The sequence below is a fragment of the Odocoileus virginianus genome, chromosome 2 (assembly GCF_023699985.2).
Source record: "Odocoileus virginianus isolate 20LAN1187 ecotype Illinois chromosome 2, Ovbor_1.2, whole genome shotgun sequence".
In the NCBI taxonomy this organism is placed as follows: Eukaryota; Metazoa; Chordata; class Mammalia; order Artiodactyla; family Cervidae; genus Odocoileus; species Odocoileus virginianus.
In genome coordinates this window covers 69,054,147-69,071,787 of record NC_069675.1, presented here as the reverse complement: position 1 = coordinate 69,071,787, position 17,641 = coordinate 69,054,147, and the positions used below count along the sequence as shown (strand labels likewise).

The window sequence follows — 17,641 nt, the reverse complement described above, 5'->3', positions numbered from 1 at the left end:
TGCCCATGTTTCTCTGCAGGGGCAGCCTACTGCCAGTTCATGGACATGCTCTTCCCTGGCTGTGTGCACTTGAGGAAGGTGAAGTTCCAGGCCAAGCTAGAGCACGAATACATCCACAACTTCAAGGTGCTGCAAGCAGCTTTCAAGAAGATGGGTGTTGACAAAGTAGGTGCCTGCGCTCTGAGGGGCCCCCAAGGAGCTCTGTGACCCCAGGGAAGAAGATGGCCCGCAGCAGGGGCCACTGGGGTCCTTCCAGCTCTGATGCCACTCTCCACCCACTGCCTCTCCAGGGGGCATGCTCCCCCAGCTCAAGGCTCAGTGGTAAACCTCACAACATTTGACACCCCAACCTGACCACATTCCCATCCCTTCCTCCTCTCTGGACCCTACACTTGAGTCTCTCGGTGTACTGCTCCTGTTAAGTTCCTACTCTGTAGTGCCCAAGAAAAGTCTCTTGGCTCACCGCTGCCTTGATGACCCAGGACCCCGGTTCCAGCAACCCCCACCCCACATGCAGGGAGCAGCACCAAGGGACGTCTCCCCACGCACTTCCTCCTGTGCCCGGAGGAAAGGGCTGTCTCTGGACCCCAGGCCAGGGGCTCTGGAGCCTCCCCATCGGCTCTGTCAGCACGGGGCGGGGCGGGGTGGGGGGCAGAGAAGGTGGGGCCACTGCAGCCCCGGAGCTGGCCTTCCTGACAGCAGCGGCCCTCCCTCAAAGGACGGCAGCTGTGCAGCAGCCGGAGGTTAAAGTTCTCTGCTTCTGTGGTCTATTTCAGATCATTCCTGTAGAGAAATTAGTGAAAGGAAAATTCCAAGATAATTTTGAGTTTATTCAGTGGTTTAAGAAATTCTTTGACGCAAACTATGATGGAAAGGATTACAACCCTCTGCTGGCGCGGCAGGGCCAGGACGTAGCACCACCTCCTAACCCAGGTGATCAGATCTTCAACAAATCCAAGAAACTCATTGGCACAGCAGGTAACGTGCCCGAGCTGGGGAGAGGGTGTGGGGGGCCGGGCCGGCGGGGCTGTACAGCCAGGAGCGCCCCCCGGGCCACCGGCCCGCCCGGCCCCCGCCCGCCTAAAGGAGACTGTTATCACGGAGTTCAGATGACGCCGCCTGCTGCCCACTTAGACCAGGGGGAGTCGCAGTGGGAGGAGAGCCCCTGGTGCCAGCCCAGGTGGCCGCTGGTGTGGGAGGCCCGAGCCACTTCCTCCTGCCGCCCAAGCTAACTCGCTGACCTTGAGGTGACGGGGCAGCCCATGGCACAGTTCATGTGTCCAGGTCATCCCGGCCAAGGGCCTGGGGCCGGCACCAAAACTCCTCCTGCCCTCTGCCCACCTGATTCCCCGGGGATGGGAGTTTGCCCAGCTGGACCAAATCTTCCCGCGTTTCCAGAATCTCACAGCCCCAAGTCCTCAAGAGACAATCTCTGGAAATGAGGCTTTGTCTGGGTTCTAGAAGAGAAGGGAGAAAAGCCACAGGGCCTCAGGGAGAGGATTGGCCAGGGAAGGGGAGCAGCCCCCCCGCGTCTGAACCCGTCATAGCAGAGCGGCTCCTCCGTGTGCGCTGCCGCCCCCTGGGCCTGCCCCCACTCTCCTGCTTGCTTTGCATTAGAAGCTCTGTCCTGGGAGCTGCCTTTAGCTGGAAAATAAGTGGCCAGAGCATGACGGCGTGTGGGGGAGGAGCTGGGGCGCCCGAGTCAGGCCCAGCAGAGGGCACCAAGCCCGTACCAAGGCCCAGGCCGCCCACAGGGGCAGGGGAAGGCTTCTGTGGTCTCCTGCAATCTGGAGATTCTGAAGTCACCCCCAGGGAGGGTGGCTGTGGGCTGGGGCTTCTGTTAGGAAAGACCCAGCAAGAGCCAGACTTGAGGCCCTGTGCCCGCTGCTTTTCCTCAGGCCCCAGCTGTCAGCACAAGAGGGCCCTCACCCCCTCCAGCCCCACTCCCCAAATTCCCAGTCCCAGATCCCCTCCCCTCCCCCTCAGTCCAGCTCTCCTCCCTCCCCACACCTTACACTTTCTTTAGCTTGTCATCCCTGCTCTCCCAGGCTTGCCAGAGGGCTGCCCAGCTGCTGTGGTGTCGTGTGTGGCCGTGGCTTAAGGCCTAGGTGTAGAGTGGGAGAGGAGGGGAGGGCAAGAGTGCCTGCCTTTCGCATGGGCCTGCCCCGCCATTACACCAGGCTGTCTCGTGCCACGTCTGTGGGCTGTGGGTTCACACAGCCCCATCTGACTTTCCTCCTCTGGACAGTTCCACAGAGGACATCCCCCACAGGCCCCAAAAATATGCAGACCTCCGGCCGGCTGAGCAATGTGGCTCCCCCCTGTATCCTCCGGAAGAATCCTCCGTCAGCCCGAAATGGTGGCCACGAGACCGATGCCCAGATTCTTGAGCTCAACCAGCAGGTGAGTGGGGTGCACATGGGCAGCTGAGAAAGCCAGGTCCCTGGGGCATCAGGGCGGGAAGGGAGGCTGACGCCAGGGTCTCTGCTTGAACACCACTTTCTCCCCCACCCGAGCAGCTACTGGATTTGAAGCTAACGGTGGATGGACTGGAGAAGGAACGTGACTTCTACTTCAGCAAACTTCGAGACATTGAGCTCATCTGCCAGGAACACGAAAGTGAGAACAGCCCTGTCATCTCGGGCATCATTGGCATCCTCTACGCCACCGAGGTAAGTCCTGCCGGGCACCTGATGGGCCTCCCCCATTCCCACCAGACCCTGAGACCAGAAGGGGCCTTGGAGAGCACGGGCCAGTGAAGGCAGCCGGCTGAAGGCACCAGCCCAAGGTCCCACAGAGCATGTGCTGCGGCAGGGGGCCGGAACCCAGGCCGGCTCCAAGCCACCTGCAGGAGTCTGCAGTTCGGCCTGCCTGCCTGGCTCAGCATCTCTCTCCCTTCTACCCTCCAGGAAGGATTTGCACCCCCTGAGGATGATGAGATTGAGGAACACCAACAGGAAGACCAGGACGAGTACTAAGGGCGGCCCCAGCCCTGGCTGACTGCAAGACTTCCATGCCTCCCCACCCCGCTCCCACCCCCACATTATACTCCTTTCCTGACAGCCAGTCGGCCGGTGCTTTATGTCAGTGCCGCGGCATTGGGGAGCCTGGCGAGCAGGGCTTGGGGGGACGGGGCAGGTGAGCAGGCACAGGCCCAGTGGGCGGGACCCCTGCCCACTCCCCACTCCCCACCCCTATTTATTTCCGTTGTCTCTATGCTGTGTCGGCCAACACTCCCCCAGGGTGCCGCAGCCACCCGCCCCAGCCAGCCACCCGCTCCCCTGACAGCCAGCAGCTGTATATTTGACAAAGTCATTGGTATATTTTTACTTACTGGATTTTCCTTGCACTTTACCTGTTCTTTTCCCAGGGCTGGCAGCACGGGCTCCAGGGCAGCGTGCCTGGCTTGGCTTCCCTTCCCCCGTTGCCAGGGCCGTGACTGAACTCACCGATTCTTATTTATTTTGTCTTTTGACTTCCCAGTAGTTGAGGGAAAGGCTGATGTCAGGAGCGGGATGGGGGACTGAGGAGGGGGTATCTAAGGCCCTGGTGGTCAGGGAGAGGGAGGGGAGCATGTGAGGGATGAAAACAACCTCCTGGCACCAGGCTGACCCACCCTTGGCCCCCTGCCCCCAGCACCACAGCCCGGCACTGCCCTGAGGCTCCCAGCCACTCCCCTGCAGCTTGGTTCATACCACACAGACTCTGCCCGGACCTCCTGTACGTCTGCCTTTTCTCTGCCCGCCTCCCTGTCCCCAGCCCTTCGGGCCACCCAGCCTGCATATGTGTTCACTTTTATTTAAATAAACTTGTGTGGTAAAAGTCCATACTATGTCTCCCTCAACTGAGTCACAGCCTGGGTCTCAGTGCTTTTCTCTGAGCAACTCCCTCCCCAGAGGTGATATCCATGGGGCACAGCACCACTGCCATCCTCCATCAGGCCCAGAAAGCATCACTGGCTTAGCCTCAGAGCCCAGCTCTGACCCAGCCCCCATCTCCCAACGCTGGTACCAGGGCCCTAAGGGAAGGCACGGAGGCCTGAACTCCCGCTCCCTGAAGAGGAACAGAATTCAGGACCATGGCTGTGAGAGTGGGCAACCCAGTCAAGCAGCTGTGGGGTGGCAGGGGGGCCTGGCTGAGAGGTGCCTTGTTTCTGCCCCTTTGGGCCAGTATGACTGCATACTGTCTGCCACCCTTGTCAAAGTCCACACACCCAACATCAGTGATCCATATGGGGACAAGGGCTCACATGATGGAGCTGAGTGGGTTACAAAGAGCAAGGGCTCTAAGCACTGAAGCCCAGGAGGAAAGCAGTGTCCAAGGGGTTCCTTCCACAGAACAGGCTCTCGAGGGAGCCAGGAGCTGGAAACTGTCATATCATGTTTGCACAGCCCTGCATTCCCGGTGCATGCCAGCCAAGAGCCATGATAACCAGTGTCCTGAAGGTCCAACAGGGACCAAGGGCACTTAGCTGAATGTGGGTACCAGGCCCGTTTAAACAGAGCCTTGGTTGCCCTTTAGAACAGCCCCTTGTTTACAGGGGAAAGGACTGAGACCTACATGTGACATGATTTGCTCAAGGTGGTAAAAACTTGGGCTAGAATTGAGACCTCCTGACTCACTGTTCTGTGCTCATCCCCAAAGACCACACAGGTGTGACTTCCAGAACTGTCCTCTAGCTTCTGACCAGCCTTGGTAGGTGTTCTTCACCATCCTGAGTGTGCCCAAGACACTGCTGGGATGTTGTTTCTTCCATGGCCCTGCTCCAAGACCCTCCTGCCAGACCACCAGCATTTCTCCAGGGACTCCAGTTAGAAACCTGAAATAGGCAAACCATGTCTGTTCATTCCTCATTCACTTCACCTTCTCCATTTGACTCCCACTCCCACATACAGAGACTTCTGAATTTATTTTCCTTATTCCCCTGTTTTTCTCCTCCAAGTTCCTAGCCTGCTTTTATTTCTTTATGATTAAAATTATGATTTTATCTTAGTGATTTTTAATTCTTACCATTTTTAATTCTTCTGCCTAATTTTAAAGGCTATTTCAGGTAGATACAGTAAAAGGAGAAGGTAGTTTCTCTGTGATGCCCAGTGTTCATCTTCAGGCTGGGACCTCACCCTGATGGTTAAGTGGGTGTGGTGGGCAGAATAATGCTTCCCTCCAAAGATGTCCACATTATAATCCCCAGAACCTGTGGATATGTTAGGTTATTAATACATGGCAAAGGGGAATTAACATGCAGATGGAATTAAATCACTAATCTGCTGATTTTAAAATAAAGAGGGTATCCTGGATTATCCAGATGGGTCCAGTTTAATTGCCAAGAGTCCATAAAATTGGGATGGGCGGGGCAAGAGATCAGAGTGATGCAATATGAGGAGGACTTGACCCATCACTGCTGGCTTTGACGATGGAAGGGAGATATGAGCGAAGGAATTTGGTCAGCCTCCAGAGGCTGGGAGAGGTAAGGAAACAGGTTCTCTCCTAGAGTCTCCAGAAGGGACCACTGCCCTATAGATACCATATATATTTTACCCCAGTGAGACCCTGACAGACTTTCGCCTTCTAGAGCTATGAGACAAGAAGTTTGTGTTGTGTTAAGCCATTAAGTTTGTGGCGATTTTTTATAGCAGCAATAGGAAACCAATACAGTAGGTCAACCTGCTTCAGTGAGCTCACTGTTCTTGTCCCCACACCAGACACCCACCCATCCTCTTTGACCCAGTCTTTTTTAACTTTTTAAAATTTTGTATTGGGGTATAGCCAATTAACAATGTTGTGATAGTTTCAGGTGAACACTGAAGAAACTCAGCCATACATATACATGTATCCATTCTCCCCCAAACTCTCCTCCCATTCAGGCTGCCACATAACATTGAGCAGAGTTCCATGTGCTATACAGCAGCTTCTTGTTGGTTATCCATTTTAAATATAGCAGTGTGTACATGTCCATCCCAAACTTGACCCAGTCTTTTGATTCTTCCCTCTTTCCCCATGGGTACCTGCCCAAGCCCACCCTTCATGGCTAGTGTCTAAGGTTGCTCTTTGAAGACCTAGAGTCAAGGATGTAAAGCCACTGCCTCCTCCCCAAACTCTGGAACATTTAAGACGGTGAATTACAAATTTCTGCTTCGTCTGTCTCCCACACAGGTTTCTCGAGTTCCTCTCAAGCAATTGAGGTGTGTCCTCTAGCTCCCACCTACCACTGTGCTAAGTGCTTATTAGGTAGAGAAAGGGCTTAGGAAATGCTACTGGATAAGTAAGTGAATGACTTCTATCCCCTAGGTGCCAAGGTACAATAGATGACCTGCTGGACTATTCTAAGGAAATAAAGCCCTTCCCCACCCTTCTCTATATTTCTACCATGGAACACCCCCTTCTTTGCCTCTATGGAAAGCCCTTTCTGTTTCTCTTTCAAAATCAGTGTCGCTTTTGTGACCATACATGTAACACAGAAGAGGTAGAACAAAGAGAAGACAGTGTCTGAGGAGAGCTAAACCAATTATGTGAAAAAAAAATGTATTAATGATCATCTCAAACATAGTCCTGGGCAAAAGCACTTCATTTCAGACCCTTTGACCTGAGGCAAAGTCAGCGATGGTCAGGCCTGCAGGGGCTGGAGGGCAGGCAGAAGGAAGCAGCAAGAGGTGGTTATCTCCTACTTTCTGCCTCCAGCCCACCCCATCCTTTGCCTGTCCCCACTTACCTTTCCAAAAGTAGGTATGCCATTTTCCTACTGGCTTCCCACGATCTGCAGGATGAAGTCAAAATTTAACAGGCAAAGACCTTGGTATATGGGCTCAGGTCCCTTTCCAACCACAAAACTTCCAAAATCCACGAAGCACTGTCACATTGAACTACTTCCAGTCTCCCAGACTTGCCCCGCTGTGTCCCACCTTTGTAGGCCTTTGCTTATACAAGTTCACACATCCGGCCTGTTCTCTCCACTTGCCCTAATCCCCAACCAATGACTATTTGCCCATTCCTCAGGACACATTTCCAGTGTCATCTCCTTTAGGGAGCCTTCTCTAATCTCCTTCCTAAAGGAATTCATCACTCCCTAAACTATTCATCCTGTGGGAAGTTGAACTCTAGTTCTTACTATAAAGGCTTGCCTGGCCTGTTCCTCAGTATGGCAGGTATGAATCTCATAGTCAAATGTGGGAGTGTGCATGAAATAGTGAGCTTCCCATGTGGTACAGTGGTAAAAAGAACCATCCTGTCAATGCAGGAGACTTAAGAGATGCAGGTTTGATCCCTGGGTTGGGAAGATCTCCTGGAGGAGGGCAATTCACTCCAGTATTCTTGCCTGGAGAATCCCATGGACAGAGGAACCTGGCAGGTTACAGTCCATAGGGTCACATGAAGTCGAATAGGACTGAAAAAAATTGGTATGGCAGGGCATATGAAATAGCACATTTCCTTAGCCATGATAAATCACTTCTAGTTCACCTTCACTCATACTCCCCTGCCGGGATGCTTCCAGTTTTGAGGTCTCAAACGATACAACAAGCATGGCCCGAGGGACCTCCAGAGAGAGGGGATGTCTGAGCAGGTCACCTGCTTAAGTGGTTCCTCAGGTCTTCCATTCTTGATCGCTTCCCTGCCACACCTGGGACTTGGGCTTGACTTCTGCGGAGGGAGTCAGAGCCTTTTCTTTCCCACTTGCCTGCAAGGGGAAACGCAGCGCTGGCTGTCCCAGGGCCACAGACTTTTCTCTGCCTCCTTTGGAAGGACTCTCAGCTCTCCACTTCCTGCCCCACCCCACCCCAAACACTGCCTCAAGGCGGGAATCCTCAAGCTCCATCACCCTTCCTAGTTCCTTCACAATAGCTTTTTTTTTTTTTTTTTTTTTTTATAGCTCGTTAAACTCAAAGTTTAATCATTAGCAACAGAAAAACTAGCACTTTCCTGGAAGGAAGGGAGCATTTTATCTACAAACTCTCCCAGGAGCTGAGAATTGTTATTTTCATTCCGTCCTTCTTGCACAGCTAGAACGGAAAGAAAACCAGAAACAGTTAAATTTTTACCAAGTCACCCAATACTTCCACGTTCAGTTCAATTCAGTCGCTCAGTCGAGTCCGACTCTTTGCGACCCCATGAACCGCAGCACGCCAGGCCCCCCTGTCCATCACCAACTCCCGGAGTTCACCCAAACTCATGTCCATTGAGTCGGTGATGCCATCCAACCATCTCATCCTCTTGTCGTCCCCGTCTCCTCATGCCCTCAATCTTTCCCAGCATCAGGGTCTTTTCCAATGAGTCAGCTCTTTGCATCAGGTGGCCAAACTATTGGAAGTTCCAGCTTCAGCATCAGTCCTTCCAATGAACACCCAGGACTGATCTTTAGGATGGACTGGTTGGCTCAATAAAAGTTGTCCGAAAGCAGTAGCCTCTCACCTCAACATCTTTTGCTTGGCTGGTTTTGTTTTGTTTTGTTGGCTGAGAAAGGCTCCTGACGCCGCGCCGAACCCCAGCGTGGAAGAACCCGGCAAACATCAAAGACTACAAGTCCCAAGCTGCCTTGCGGGTGGCGTCACGCGCCGCGAGGCCCTGCGAGGAGACGTGGCAGAGCGCGGCGCGTCCGCACCGGACCGGAAAGCTCGGGGAGGCGGCCGTGGCGGGAGGGTCGGAGTCATGGCGGCCAAGACGGCGGGTGGTGGGCACTGGGAGGTGGTGAAGAAGGGGCGGCGGCCTGGGGCCGGCGGCAGTGGTAAAGGCGGCGGAGGGGACCGCCGGGCGCTCGGGGAGGCGAATGGAGTGTGGAAGTACGACCTGACCCGTGAGTACCCACCCGGCCCGCCGCCCCCTGTAGCCCTCGCCCGGCCCCGGGTCTGCCCCCCACCTCCCCACCCGGTGTGATAGCGAGCAGCTACCGGGGCCCAGAGGGTCCAAACACCCCTGGGCTCCTGGAGTCGCGAGCTCTCCTGCCGATCGGTACCTTCCAGTTCAGCCGGCGCTCCCCTGGCGTTTCTCTTGACCCTCACAAGAGGTAGACAGCGCGAGGGAGGTTGCCGTCCTGGCCATTCACATGAGTAAAGTGAGGCCCAGCGAAGTTAGACGCCTTCCCCAAGATCACTTGTTAGAGGGGACCGGGATTCCGGTCTTCGGACGCTCAGCAGACTGCACACACTACCTGCCAGCTGTTCCCGGGCCCTATAGCCTGGCCTCGCCGGGCAGGTGTCCGAGAGCTGCGGAGGGGCAGTCTGGTTCATCATACACTGGGCCCCCGCCTTAAGTAACCAGCATGTATGGGGTGGGCATGGGGGCCGGGAAGCTCATGAGGCCCGGCAGTGGGAGAAAATGATCCACCACACACATCTCCACACCCATCAAGTGTTATTCCAAGCGGTGCCTGTTTCCTCAAAGCCTCCTGGAGGAGCAGAGAAAGCTTGCCACTTGTTGATTATAGAGTTGTCACATCAGAACCAAGAGGAACTGGGGTAGAACCAAGATGGGAAAACCTTGATCTCCCAGACTGGTAGCCACTCAACAAAGAAGCCAGCCCTCTTTGTTGGACACCACCCACTCACCCAATTTTCCCATACTCTTGATTTCCTAATAAAGAAATGGCTCGTCTCTGAAAAAGCCCATGAACTCAAGAGTTGTGGTAGCTGAAAGAAGCCACCAGGAGGGCTCCTTAAGTAGGATGCAAGAAAGGGCTTTGAGGCAGGCTCCTCCCTGATTAATTAAGTGCCAGTGTGTGGGGAGGGACCACTATTTCTGTGAGGCCCTCCTGATTCAGGGCTGCCCCCCTTTCTCTGCCTGTCATTACCCCAGCTCCAATCCAGACGACAAGCACCCTGTATGAGCGGGGCTTTGAGAAAATCATGAAGCGGCAGAATAAGGAGCAGGTTCCACCTCCTGCTGTGGAACCTAAGAAACCGGGGAACAAGAAGCAGGCTAAGAAGGTGGCGACCCTCACCAACCAGAACCAGAAGCAGGGCCGCTTTCGCAGCCTGGAGGAGGCACTGAAAGCTGTGAGTGTGCCGAGACTTTAGGCAGGGGAAGAATGAGGACCCGAGGAGTAGAGAGGATGAAAGAAGTGGGACAGGGACGGGCTGCTGAGGGACCTGTGGGATGAGGGACACTGCTGACTGAGAGGAGGCCTTCAGGAAAGGATGGAAACCCAAAGGGATGCAGTGTCTGCACTTAGGATAGAGAGGGAATGAGTTTATAGAGAACCATAGATTAGTGAGAGGAAAACCTTGAAAATCCAGAGATACACAGAGGGTTTAGAAAAATTGCTTGTGGTTCCTCCCGCCAAGGAAGGAGTGATCTTTCACTTTCCATCTTGTCTTCTCTTTTACCCCTTGAACAAGTGAGGGGCCCAAGAGTATTAGTTCTTGAGATCAGCAGTTACAACTGTCTTGTTCTCTAGTTCCTGAAGATCTGGATGCAGCAAAAGTATGGCATTCCACATACTTGCATCGAAAAGCAGAAACCCTTTGTTTTTCCTGCCACCACCTAGTTCAACTATTTCCCCACTTCTTCCCCATTACTCTACACCCACAACTCACCATGAGGGACCTATGTTCCTGGCAGCTGGACCTGGCAGCTCTGCAGAAGGAACTGGACAAGAGCCAGAGCGTGTTCTCTGGGAACCCATCCGTGTGGTTGAAGGACCTGGCCAGCTATCTCAACTACAAGCTCCAAGTACCTCCAAGTGAACCCACACTTAGCCAGCATCCTCACGGTTAGTTCTCCAGACGAGTTGAAGAAAATTCTGAAAGGGCTGTATGTAAGTGCATTACTTAGTAACTGAGCCCCATGCCCCCCACTGCCCTGACTTACTTGGGTGATTTGAGCTGTCCTCAGATTAGCATGGCTTCAAAGTTTCTGGGCCTCATTGAAATAGGGGGGATGCCAGCCACAGTGCAGTGACCTCTGCCTTCACTTACAGTTCTCAGGAAGCAAAGCAGAGGCCTCAGAGCTAGCAGAGGCTTCTGGTGCTAGCTCTTATGTGAGGCCTATCGACCCCAGATTATCCCTACAGCCTGGTGAGCCGGGAGCTGCGTGGCATCATCCGAGGGCTACTGGCAAAGGCTGCAGGATCCCTGGAGCTCTTTTTTGACCACTGTCTATTCACCATGCTACAAGAACTGGATAAGACTCCAGGTGAGAGGGTCCCGTGAGAATTAGGCCAGTCCCATCTTGGGAACCTATCCCCCTTTCCTGCTTCTAGAGTAACTGAAGAGGTTCTGTTTTAGCAGAGGAACATGCTAATTCCAGCACTCTTGGAAAAGAAGGCGGATGCTAGGATTCCCTGGGCCTGGGTTCTGGGCTCTCAGCTGTTGAAAGGGAGATTACAGGTTTGGGGTGCTGATTAGTACATGTGGGTCTGAGAATGTGTATCTCCAGGGGAGTCACTGCATGGTTACCGCATCTGTATCCAGGCCATTCTGCAAGACAAGCCCAAGATTGTCACCACGAACCTAAGCAAGGTGAGCTCAGGGTTGTGATGGGGCCATCGGGAGGCCAGGACTGGGGAGACTGAGCAGAATCGACTCTGTTGAACCCAATTAAGGGATGCGGGAGGTCTTGTAAGACAAGTAGTAGTAGCTAACGCCGTTAGCACTATGTATATATATGAGGTAGGTGCTGCTATTCCCATTTCGTAGATGAGAAGATTGAGCCACAGAGGGGGTCACCGTTACTTTGTAGAGTTGGTCAACTAGTACGTGATAAGTGTGAGTGAAGACCAGAGCCTGGTGCCAGAGCCTGTGCTCTGAGTCACTTCACCACACTACCACACTGCTCCCTTGTCCTCTCCCAGTTGAATTCTGTCTTACTCCTTGGCTTTGGGGGTGCTCCTGGTGCTTTGCCCTTTCCCAACCTGCCTCCCTCACTGGTCTCTCCAGTTCCTGGAACTGCTGAGGTCCCACCAGAGCCGACCAGCCAAGTGTCTGACCATCATGTGGGCCCTGGGTCAAGCAGGTTTTACCAACCTCACTGAGGGACTGAGAGGTAAAAGAAAGAAAGAGGTTTTGGAGCTGGAAGTTCCTCTTTAATGTCCCCAGTGGGTCCAGGCTTGAGGCTACCTTCCTGACCTTTGTCTCCACAGTGTGGCTGGGGATTATGCTACCTGTGCTGGGCATCAAGTCTCTGTCTCCCTTCGCCATTGCATACCTGGACCGGCTGCTTCTGTGAGTAATAGGGGGTGAAGGGAAGCAGCAGGCCCGGGGTGTTTTTAGGTAGCTATTTCAAACAAAATGGGATGCTGTGATCCTGGTTTCATAGATGTGAAGGAGCATCAGGACCAGTTCCTCCCAAGTCAGAAAGTGGTGGTGAAGAAGGAAAGGAAGGGAGCCAGGAAGTGGGGCGGGGGGTTGGGGGGTGGAATGGAGTGGAGTTTATGCCCTTTTTCTTAGATGTTCTTAGCTGGGACTGTAGCCAGGGCAGGTGTTCCCCAACAAGCCTGTTTCTTTCCTCCCCAACAGGATGCACCCCAACCTCACCAAGGGCTTTGGCATGATTGGCCCCAAGGACCTCTTCCCACTTCTGGACTTTGCCTATATGCCCAACAACTCCTTGACTTCCAGGTAGGACTGTCCCGGGACACAACCTGCTGTGAAGGACCCCAGCAGAGGGTTAGGACACTATATCTGTCCCTTCACCTCCCACCACCCTCAGTCGAAGATTATCAACCCTCACGTTCACGGGATCATCGAACCCCTGAAAGAATTACATGGGCCCTCAACGGTGATTGGCCTGTGGGCATTTTCTGGGCAGGGGACCCATGACTCTGAGCAGATTTTCCAAGAAGTCTCTGAGTCTAGAAAATGCAGAACCATTACAAGGCCCTTTATGACCACCAGCTTGGGCAGGGTGTGAACTTTGCAGCAGATACAAGTGACACAGCACACAAAGCCAGTTAGAGTCTATGCTCAGCTCTCCTCTCAACCCCCTCCACAGCCTGCAGGAGCAGCTGTGCCAGCTGTACCCACGACTAAAGGTGCTGGCATTTGGGGCAAAGCCGGAATCCACGCTACATACCTACTTCCCCTCCTTCCTGTCCAGAGCCACCCCTAGCTGCCCTCCGGAGATGAAGAGAGAGGTGAGGAACTGGTGGAAGGTGCCTTTCTTTCTGGGGTCTGTTGGGAGGTCCCTCTCTGCTGACAGGCTCTGCCACTGGGAGCCTGTTTTCTCCCCTTTCCGCCCCCTCCCCAGCTTGGTCCCAGTAGCCCACTGCTGGCTCCCTTATGCTTCACCCTCAGAAGAATGGCACTGAAAAGGCAGCCTGTTCAGATCTGACCAGTCTCTCATGGTCCCTTGCAGACAAGTGAATTTTGATCTCAGGAGCCCCTTCCTCCCCTTTACAGCCTCTTGGAGATTTTGAGGGTATGGGCACAATTTCTCTGCCCTTCAGGGTGGAGTGCTGCCTGGGGGGCCCCACTTGGCACTAACTAGGAGGGGGAGTTAACTCTTAGCACTCCCCACCATAGCCCGGGGCCCAGCGGTCTCTCCCTTCTATCTCCTGTGCAGCTCCTGAGAAGCCTGACTGAGTGCCTGATGGTGGACCCGCTCAGCACCAGTGTCTGGCGGCAGCTCTATCCCAAGCACCTGTCACAGTCCAGGCAGGTTGGGGGGTGGGGGTCACCTGCCTCCAATTTACACAGAGAAACCTTAATTCACTCTTCATGATGTGTCCTGTCCGAAAGCAGAAGGGGGATGTTTGTCACTGTTGTTCAGGCTCATACCTGTGGGAGCTTTGCAGGGAGGCTTCCAGGAAGCTGTTCCTCTGTGAGGGTGGGGGACGGGGCATGGAGGGTCTTTCAGCCTGAAGGAGCTGGGGCCCAGGGACGATGGGAGGGGCCAGGTAGGCCTCCTGATGGGAAAGGATTGTGCTTTCCTCACAGCCTGCTGCTGGAGCACCTGCTCAGGTCCTGGGAGCGGATTCCCAAGAAGGTGAGGAGCTGGGGAGACATGGCAGGCTGAGTTCTGGGTTCGTACCCTCCGCCACTGGCCCCACTTTCTGGGAAGGCGCTCCATTAGCACTTCTGGTGTGGAATGTGAAGCAGAATGGAGGCTCAGGGTTCCCTCTTGGGCTAAATCTTAATGTTCTCAGCCTAGACTTTTCTTACTCTGCAGACACAGAAGTCATTGCAAGAAACCATTCAGTCCTTCAAGCTTACCAACCAGGATCTGCTGAGGAAGGGCAGCGGTAGCAGTCAGGATGTCGTCACCTGTGACTCGGCCTGCAAGGTGCCAGTGCCCAGCCCACTGCCCTTGCCTCCCACCACCATCCACACACTGTTTTCCTCGCAGTCTCTGCACACCCTGAGTTGGACCTGTATAACATTCCTGTCCCACCTGCCGCTGGAGCCCCCACCACCTCTGGAGTAGTGTGAGGGCTGGATCCTCTCTGTGGAAGGCCTAGCTTGAGGCCTGCCTTAGGAGGCCAGAGCCAGCCCCTTTCCCTTCTGACCACTGCTCCCTGCCCCTTCTCCTTCTAGAGTCTATTGCAGCAGGCTCGGGGCTTCCGGCTGCCCTGGGCACGGCTACTCCTGTTGGTGCTGGTCTTTGCTGTAGGTTTCCTGTGCCATGACTTCCGGTCACACAGCTCTTTCCAGGGTAAGCAGGAATTGGCTGGCAAAGGAGATGGCCAGGGGCTTTTTCTGGGGACACGGAGCTGGACGTACCACTCCCCACCCCCACACACATTCCAGAACACATTTTCTGACAGATGTATCTGTGCTTTGCATTATAGAAATGCTTACATATTCATGGTCTCATTTGACTAGTGTTATCTTGTCTTTAATTTCTGAGGAAATTGAGGCTCAGAAAGATTTACCAGTTAGCATAAGATCACAGCTAGGAAGTAGAAAGGCTGACCCTCAAACCCGAGGTTTCCTGATGCCCAAGTCCACGGTTCCACCTGGCTGCGCCCTTCTTGCTCCCCTGGCCTGCATCCCTCCCTCCACACGTGCTCCAGAGCAGACTGAAGCCGGCTCTGTGACCCTGTGAGCATGTCCAGTTCTGCCCCATCCCTCACTAGGCCTGCTCTGGGGCCTGTAGTGCCTGCCTCCCCGGTCCCTGCCCCGCTCACCTCCCCACTCACCTGAGGCCCCCTCTCCGCAGCCTCCCTTTCTGGCCGGCTGCTTCAGTCATCTGGTGTCTTGCCTGCTGGCCAACAGGCATGCACCAAGATCTACTCCTACAGCCTGCAGGGCTACAGGTGAGAACTCCAGGGGTGGGGGTGGGGGGACCTAGTGGGGAGAGAAAGGCGTGGGAGTGAGAGGGCTTGCCTGTTCAGGGTGGTGATGGCATTGACAATCAATGGGAAGCCGCTGTGGTTTTCCTTTCCCAAGGCCTCCCTTGCCCCAGCTGTTCTTAGGCCAACCTGCTTGGGAGACTCAAGATACCTTCTTCCTCCCCTGTGTCTCCCCTACAGCTGGCTGGAGGAGACATTGCCAGCCTGGGGCTCCCACCTGCTGACCGTGGTGAGGCCTGGCTTGCAGCTGGCCTGGGCCCACACCAATGCCACCATCGGCTTCCTTTCTGCCCACTGTGCCTCACACCTTGCCTGGTTTGGTGACAGCCTCATCAGCCTCTTGCAGAGGGTAAGCCAGAGACAGGGAGGTCAGAGAAGGCTGGTCTCGCTGGATGGCTGTGTTCTTGGGAAGGTGCAGCCCCACGTGGACTGCCTTCCCTGTCGTTCTGACACGTCCATTCTTCACGGTCCAGCTACAGACCCAGCTCCCTGACGCCCTGAACCAGCTGCTCCGTTCTCTGAGGGAGCTGCTCCTGTTTCTTTACCACAGCATCCTGCTGCCCACGTGGCACATGCTGCTTGAGGCCCTGGCCCAGATCCAAGAGCACTGCCACGAGGCATGCAGGTGAGGCCCTACCCCAGGGCCCCAGTAGGAGGCCGTGGCCCCAGGCCCTTTCTCCAGGGACAAAACTCCCCTTTCGGTTTTCTCGCTCTGTCCTGCCCCCTGCACATCCCTTGGGCACTTTGAGATCCGTGTTGTGAGTCTGAGCTACAGCTCTTTGACTTGACACAGCTGCACATCACAACTTCCCAACCCCCAAAATGTCTGCTTTCCTCCCAGAGGCGAGGTGACTTGGGACTGCGTGAAGACACAGCTCAGTGAGGCTGCCCACTGGACCTGGCTCAGCCTACAGGACACCACAGTGGCTTTCTTGGACTGGGCACTTGCCATGATATCCCAGCAGTAGGCCCTGCCTCCCTGGCCGCTGGGCTCTGTCTGGAGCAGACCATTGGAGACTGCTGGGGCAGAGAGCAGCAGTTCTGCAGGGGCGTCTTTGTTACTTGGTGCCTGAGTTCTGTCTCCTCAGCAAGTGGTGGGCTGCCCCTGCCTCAGTTCTTCCGCTTTGGTGGCAGCGAGCCCAGAGGTATCTCAGCCTCTGACCCACGACTCCACTGACCACTGCTCTGCCCGACTGCACATGGCTCCCAGCCTCTGTCCTTGGGCCTGGTAGCCTCTCTTGTCTCTGCTCTCCACTTCCTTCTGTCTCATTCTTGAAGCCTCAAACAGCTCATCTTGAAAAGGTGGACTCAGCAAATGGCTTCTGCATTCTTCTGACAATTGATTCCTGCTCCCAGACCTTAACCACAGCAGAAAAAAGAAAGGGACTTCTAGAAGAATCTAGAAGAATGTAGCACCACAGTGGGCGGCAACAACTTTGTCTCTCCCCACAGTCTGGGTGTGGCTGTCCGTGGACATGGAGGCCTGGGTGGAGAGGCCTCTCACCTCAAAATGTTCAACCTAGGTCCTTCAAGGCTCCTACTGGCCCTGCCATCATGGTCCTTCACCCTTGCTCTCTGTCCCCCTTCAGTGCTGGGGGGTCTCGACCTCCGTATTCAGCCCAGGTCATCATGTGCCACAGGCCCAGGAAACCATCCAGCAACCTGTTGAGACAGGACACAGTATGTGGTTTGTGGGTATGCCCACTTGATGGAAATAAAGGACACAGATTTGATTTCTAGTTTTCCTCTGTGCCTCTTCATACAGAAATTTCTACAGTTGTGGACAAGACGACAAAATGTGAGCTCTTGCACATTCTTTGGCCCCCTGCCCTCCCAAAGGTTGTAGCCTCTGGCCACAGTTGAGCTTCTGGCAAGAAAAGCCTGCTTCCATCATTCTGAAGTTTGGCCTGTCAAGCGTTCTAGACACCCTACTTACTCACTATGGTCTCACTTGTCCTTGTGATTCATGTCCCAAGATTGCCTTGGTAGCTTGAGGATTATATGCCTGGAAAAGACAGGGAGAGTGTCCTAGAGGAATTCTTGGCCAGCAATCAGAGGATGTCTCCTTCCTTGCCAGGACCTTCATTTATTAATTGGTTCATTTTATAGGCAATGAGTGAAAGATTCAGAACTCCAAGAGACATATGAGTCAAGGGTTTATCACCCATGTCCCTTCTAATTTTTGACTTGAGACTATAATAAGTCAGCTAACTGTATGGGATTTTCAGCTCTCACCTCAAGTTTCTTTCCTTGAGTGTTTAAAGAATATAAACAGTACTAGAGGTGCACCACCCACTTCAGCGTCCATGGGCTGAGTTCTGTTTCTATCACAAACACCTGAGATGACTAGCAGGGGTGATGGCCAGCTGCCACTTTCCCTTTCACAGGCAGCCCTGAGGTGCTGCCTCCATTTTTCAGCCCCAG

The 17,641-nt window shown here is 54.3% G+C and overlaps 2 protein-coding genes and 1 long non-coding RNA gene across 8 annotated transcripts in view; 2 read left to right on the top strand and 1 right to left on the bottom strand.

Annotated features, from left to right (window-relative positions):
* The window catches only part of MAPRE3 (microtubule associated protein RP/EB family member 3), a 56,516-nt gene extending 52,689 nt beyond the window's left edge, over window positions 1-3,827 (top strand). The window contains exons 3-7 of one of the 2 annotated variants that reach the window (XM_020886317.2): window positions 20-165; window positions 777-933; window positions 2,249-2,403; window positions 2,520-2,672; window positions 2,910-3,827. In XM_020886317.2, coding sequence (XP_020741976.1) covers window positions 20-165; window positions 777-933; window positions 2,249-2,403; window positions 2,520-2,672; window positions 2,910-2,978 — 680 coding nt within the window. In that variant the 3' untranslated portion in view covers window positions 2,979-3,827. Of the gene's footprint in view, window positions 1-19; window positions 166-776; window positions 979-2,248; window positions 2,404-2,519; window positions 2,673-2,909 lie in introns of both variants that reach the window. The other variant, XM_020886313.2, reaches the window with a different exon arrangement.
* On the bottom strand, window positions 810-8,582 carry LOC110132777 (uncharacterized). 4 transcript variants are annotated; one of them, XR_002312584.2, is made up of 4 exons: window positions 7,564-8,582; window positions 6,710-6,754; window positions 5,011-5,194; window positions 810-4,819 (listed from the first exon to the last, which is right to left on the bottom strand). It is a non-coding gene; the product is annotated as an uncharacterized lncRNA (long non-coding RNA). The 4 variants fall into 4 exon arrangements; XR_011482027.1 differs by having other exon boundaries at window positions 6,710-8,582; XR_011482028.1 differs by having other exon boundaries at window positions 5,011-6,754.
* A 12-nt stretch (window positions 8,583-8,594) lies between these two features.
* On the top strand, window positions 8,595-16,950 carry TMEM214 (transmembrane protein 214). 2 transcript variants are annotated; one of them, XM_020886267.2, is made up of 17 exons: window positions 8,595-8,785; window positions 9,784-9,983; window positions 10,549-10,699; window positions 10,987-11,121; window positions 11,365-11,447; window positions 11,865-11,970; window positions 12,068-12,149; window positions 12,444-12,545; window positions 12,919-13,060; window positions 13,489-13,580; window positions 13,863-13,911; window positions 14,095-14,208; window positions 14,460-14,577; window positions 15,085-15,181; window positions 15,398-15,566; window positions 15,768-15,842; window positions 16,059-16,147. In XM_020886267.2, the coding sequence occupies exons 1-16, from the start codon at window positions 8,641-8,643 to the stop codon at window positions 15,798-15,800; spliced, it is 1,818 nt and encodes a 605-aa protein (XP_020741926.1). In that variant the 5' UTR covers window positions 8,595-8,640; the 3' UTR covers window positions 15,801-15,842; window positions 16,059-16,147. The 2 variants fall into 2 exon arrangements, with proteins under 2 accessions (XP_020741926.1, XP_020741925.1); XM_020886266.2 differs by having other exon boundaries at window positions 8,596-8,785; window positions 15,691-15,842; window positions 16,059-16,950.
* Window positions 16,951-17,641: the final 691 nt, after the last annotated feature.

Coding starts and splice junctions, on each gene's coding strand:
- TMEM214 (XM_020886266.2), top strand. CDS start 8,641: ATGGCGGCCAAGACGGCGGGTGGTGGGCACTGGGAGGTGGTGAAGAAG. Junction 8,786..9,783: donor GTGGAAGTACGACCTGACCC/GTGAGTACCCAC, acceptor TCATTACCCCAG/CTCCAATCCAGACGACAAGC. Junction 13,061..13,488: donor CTCCGGAGATGAAGAGAGAG/GTGAGGAACTGG, acceptor TCTCCTGTGCAG/CTCCTGAGAAGCCTGACTGA.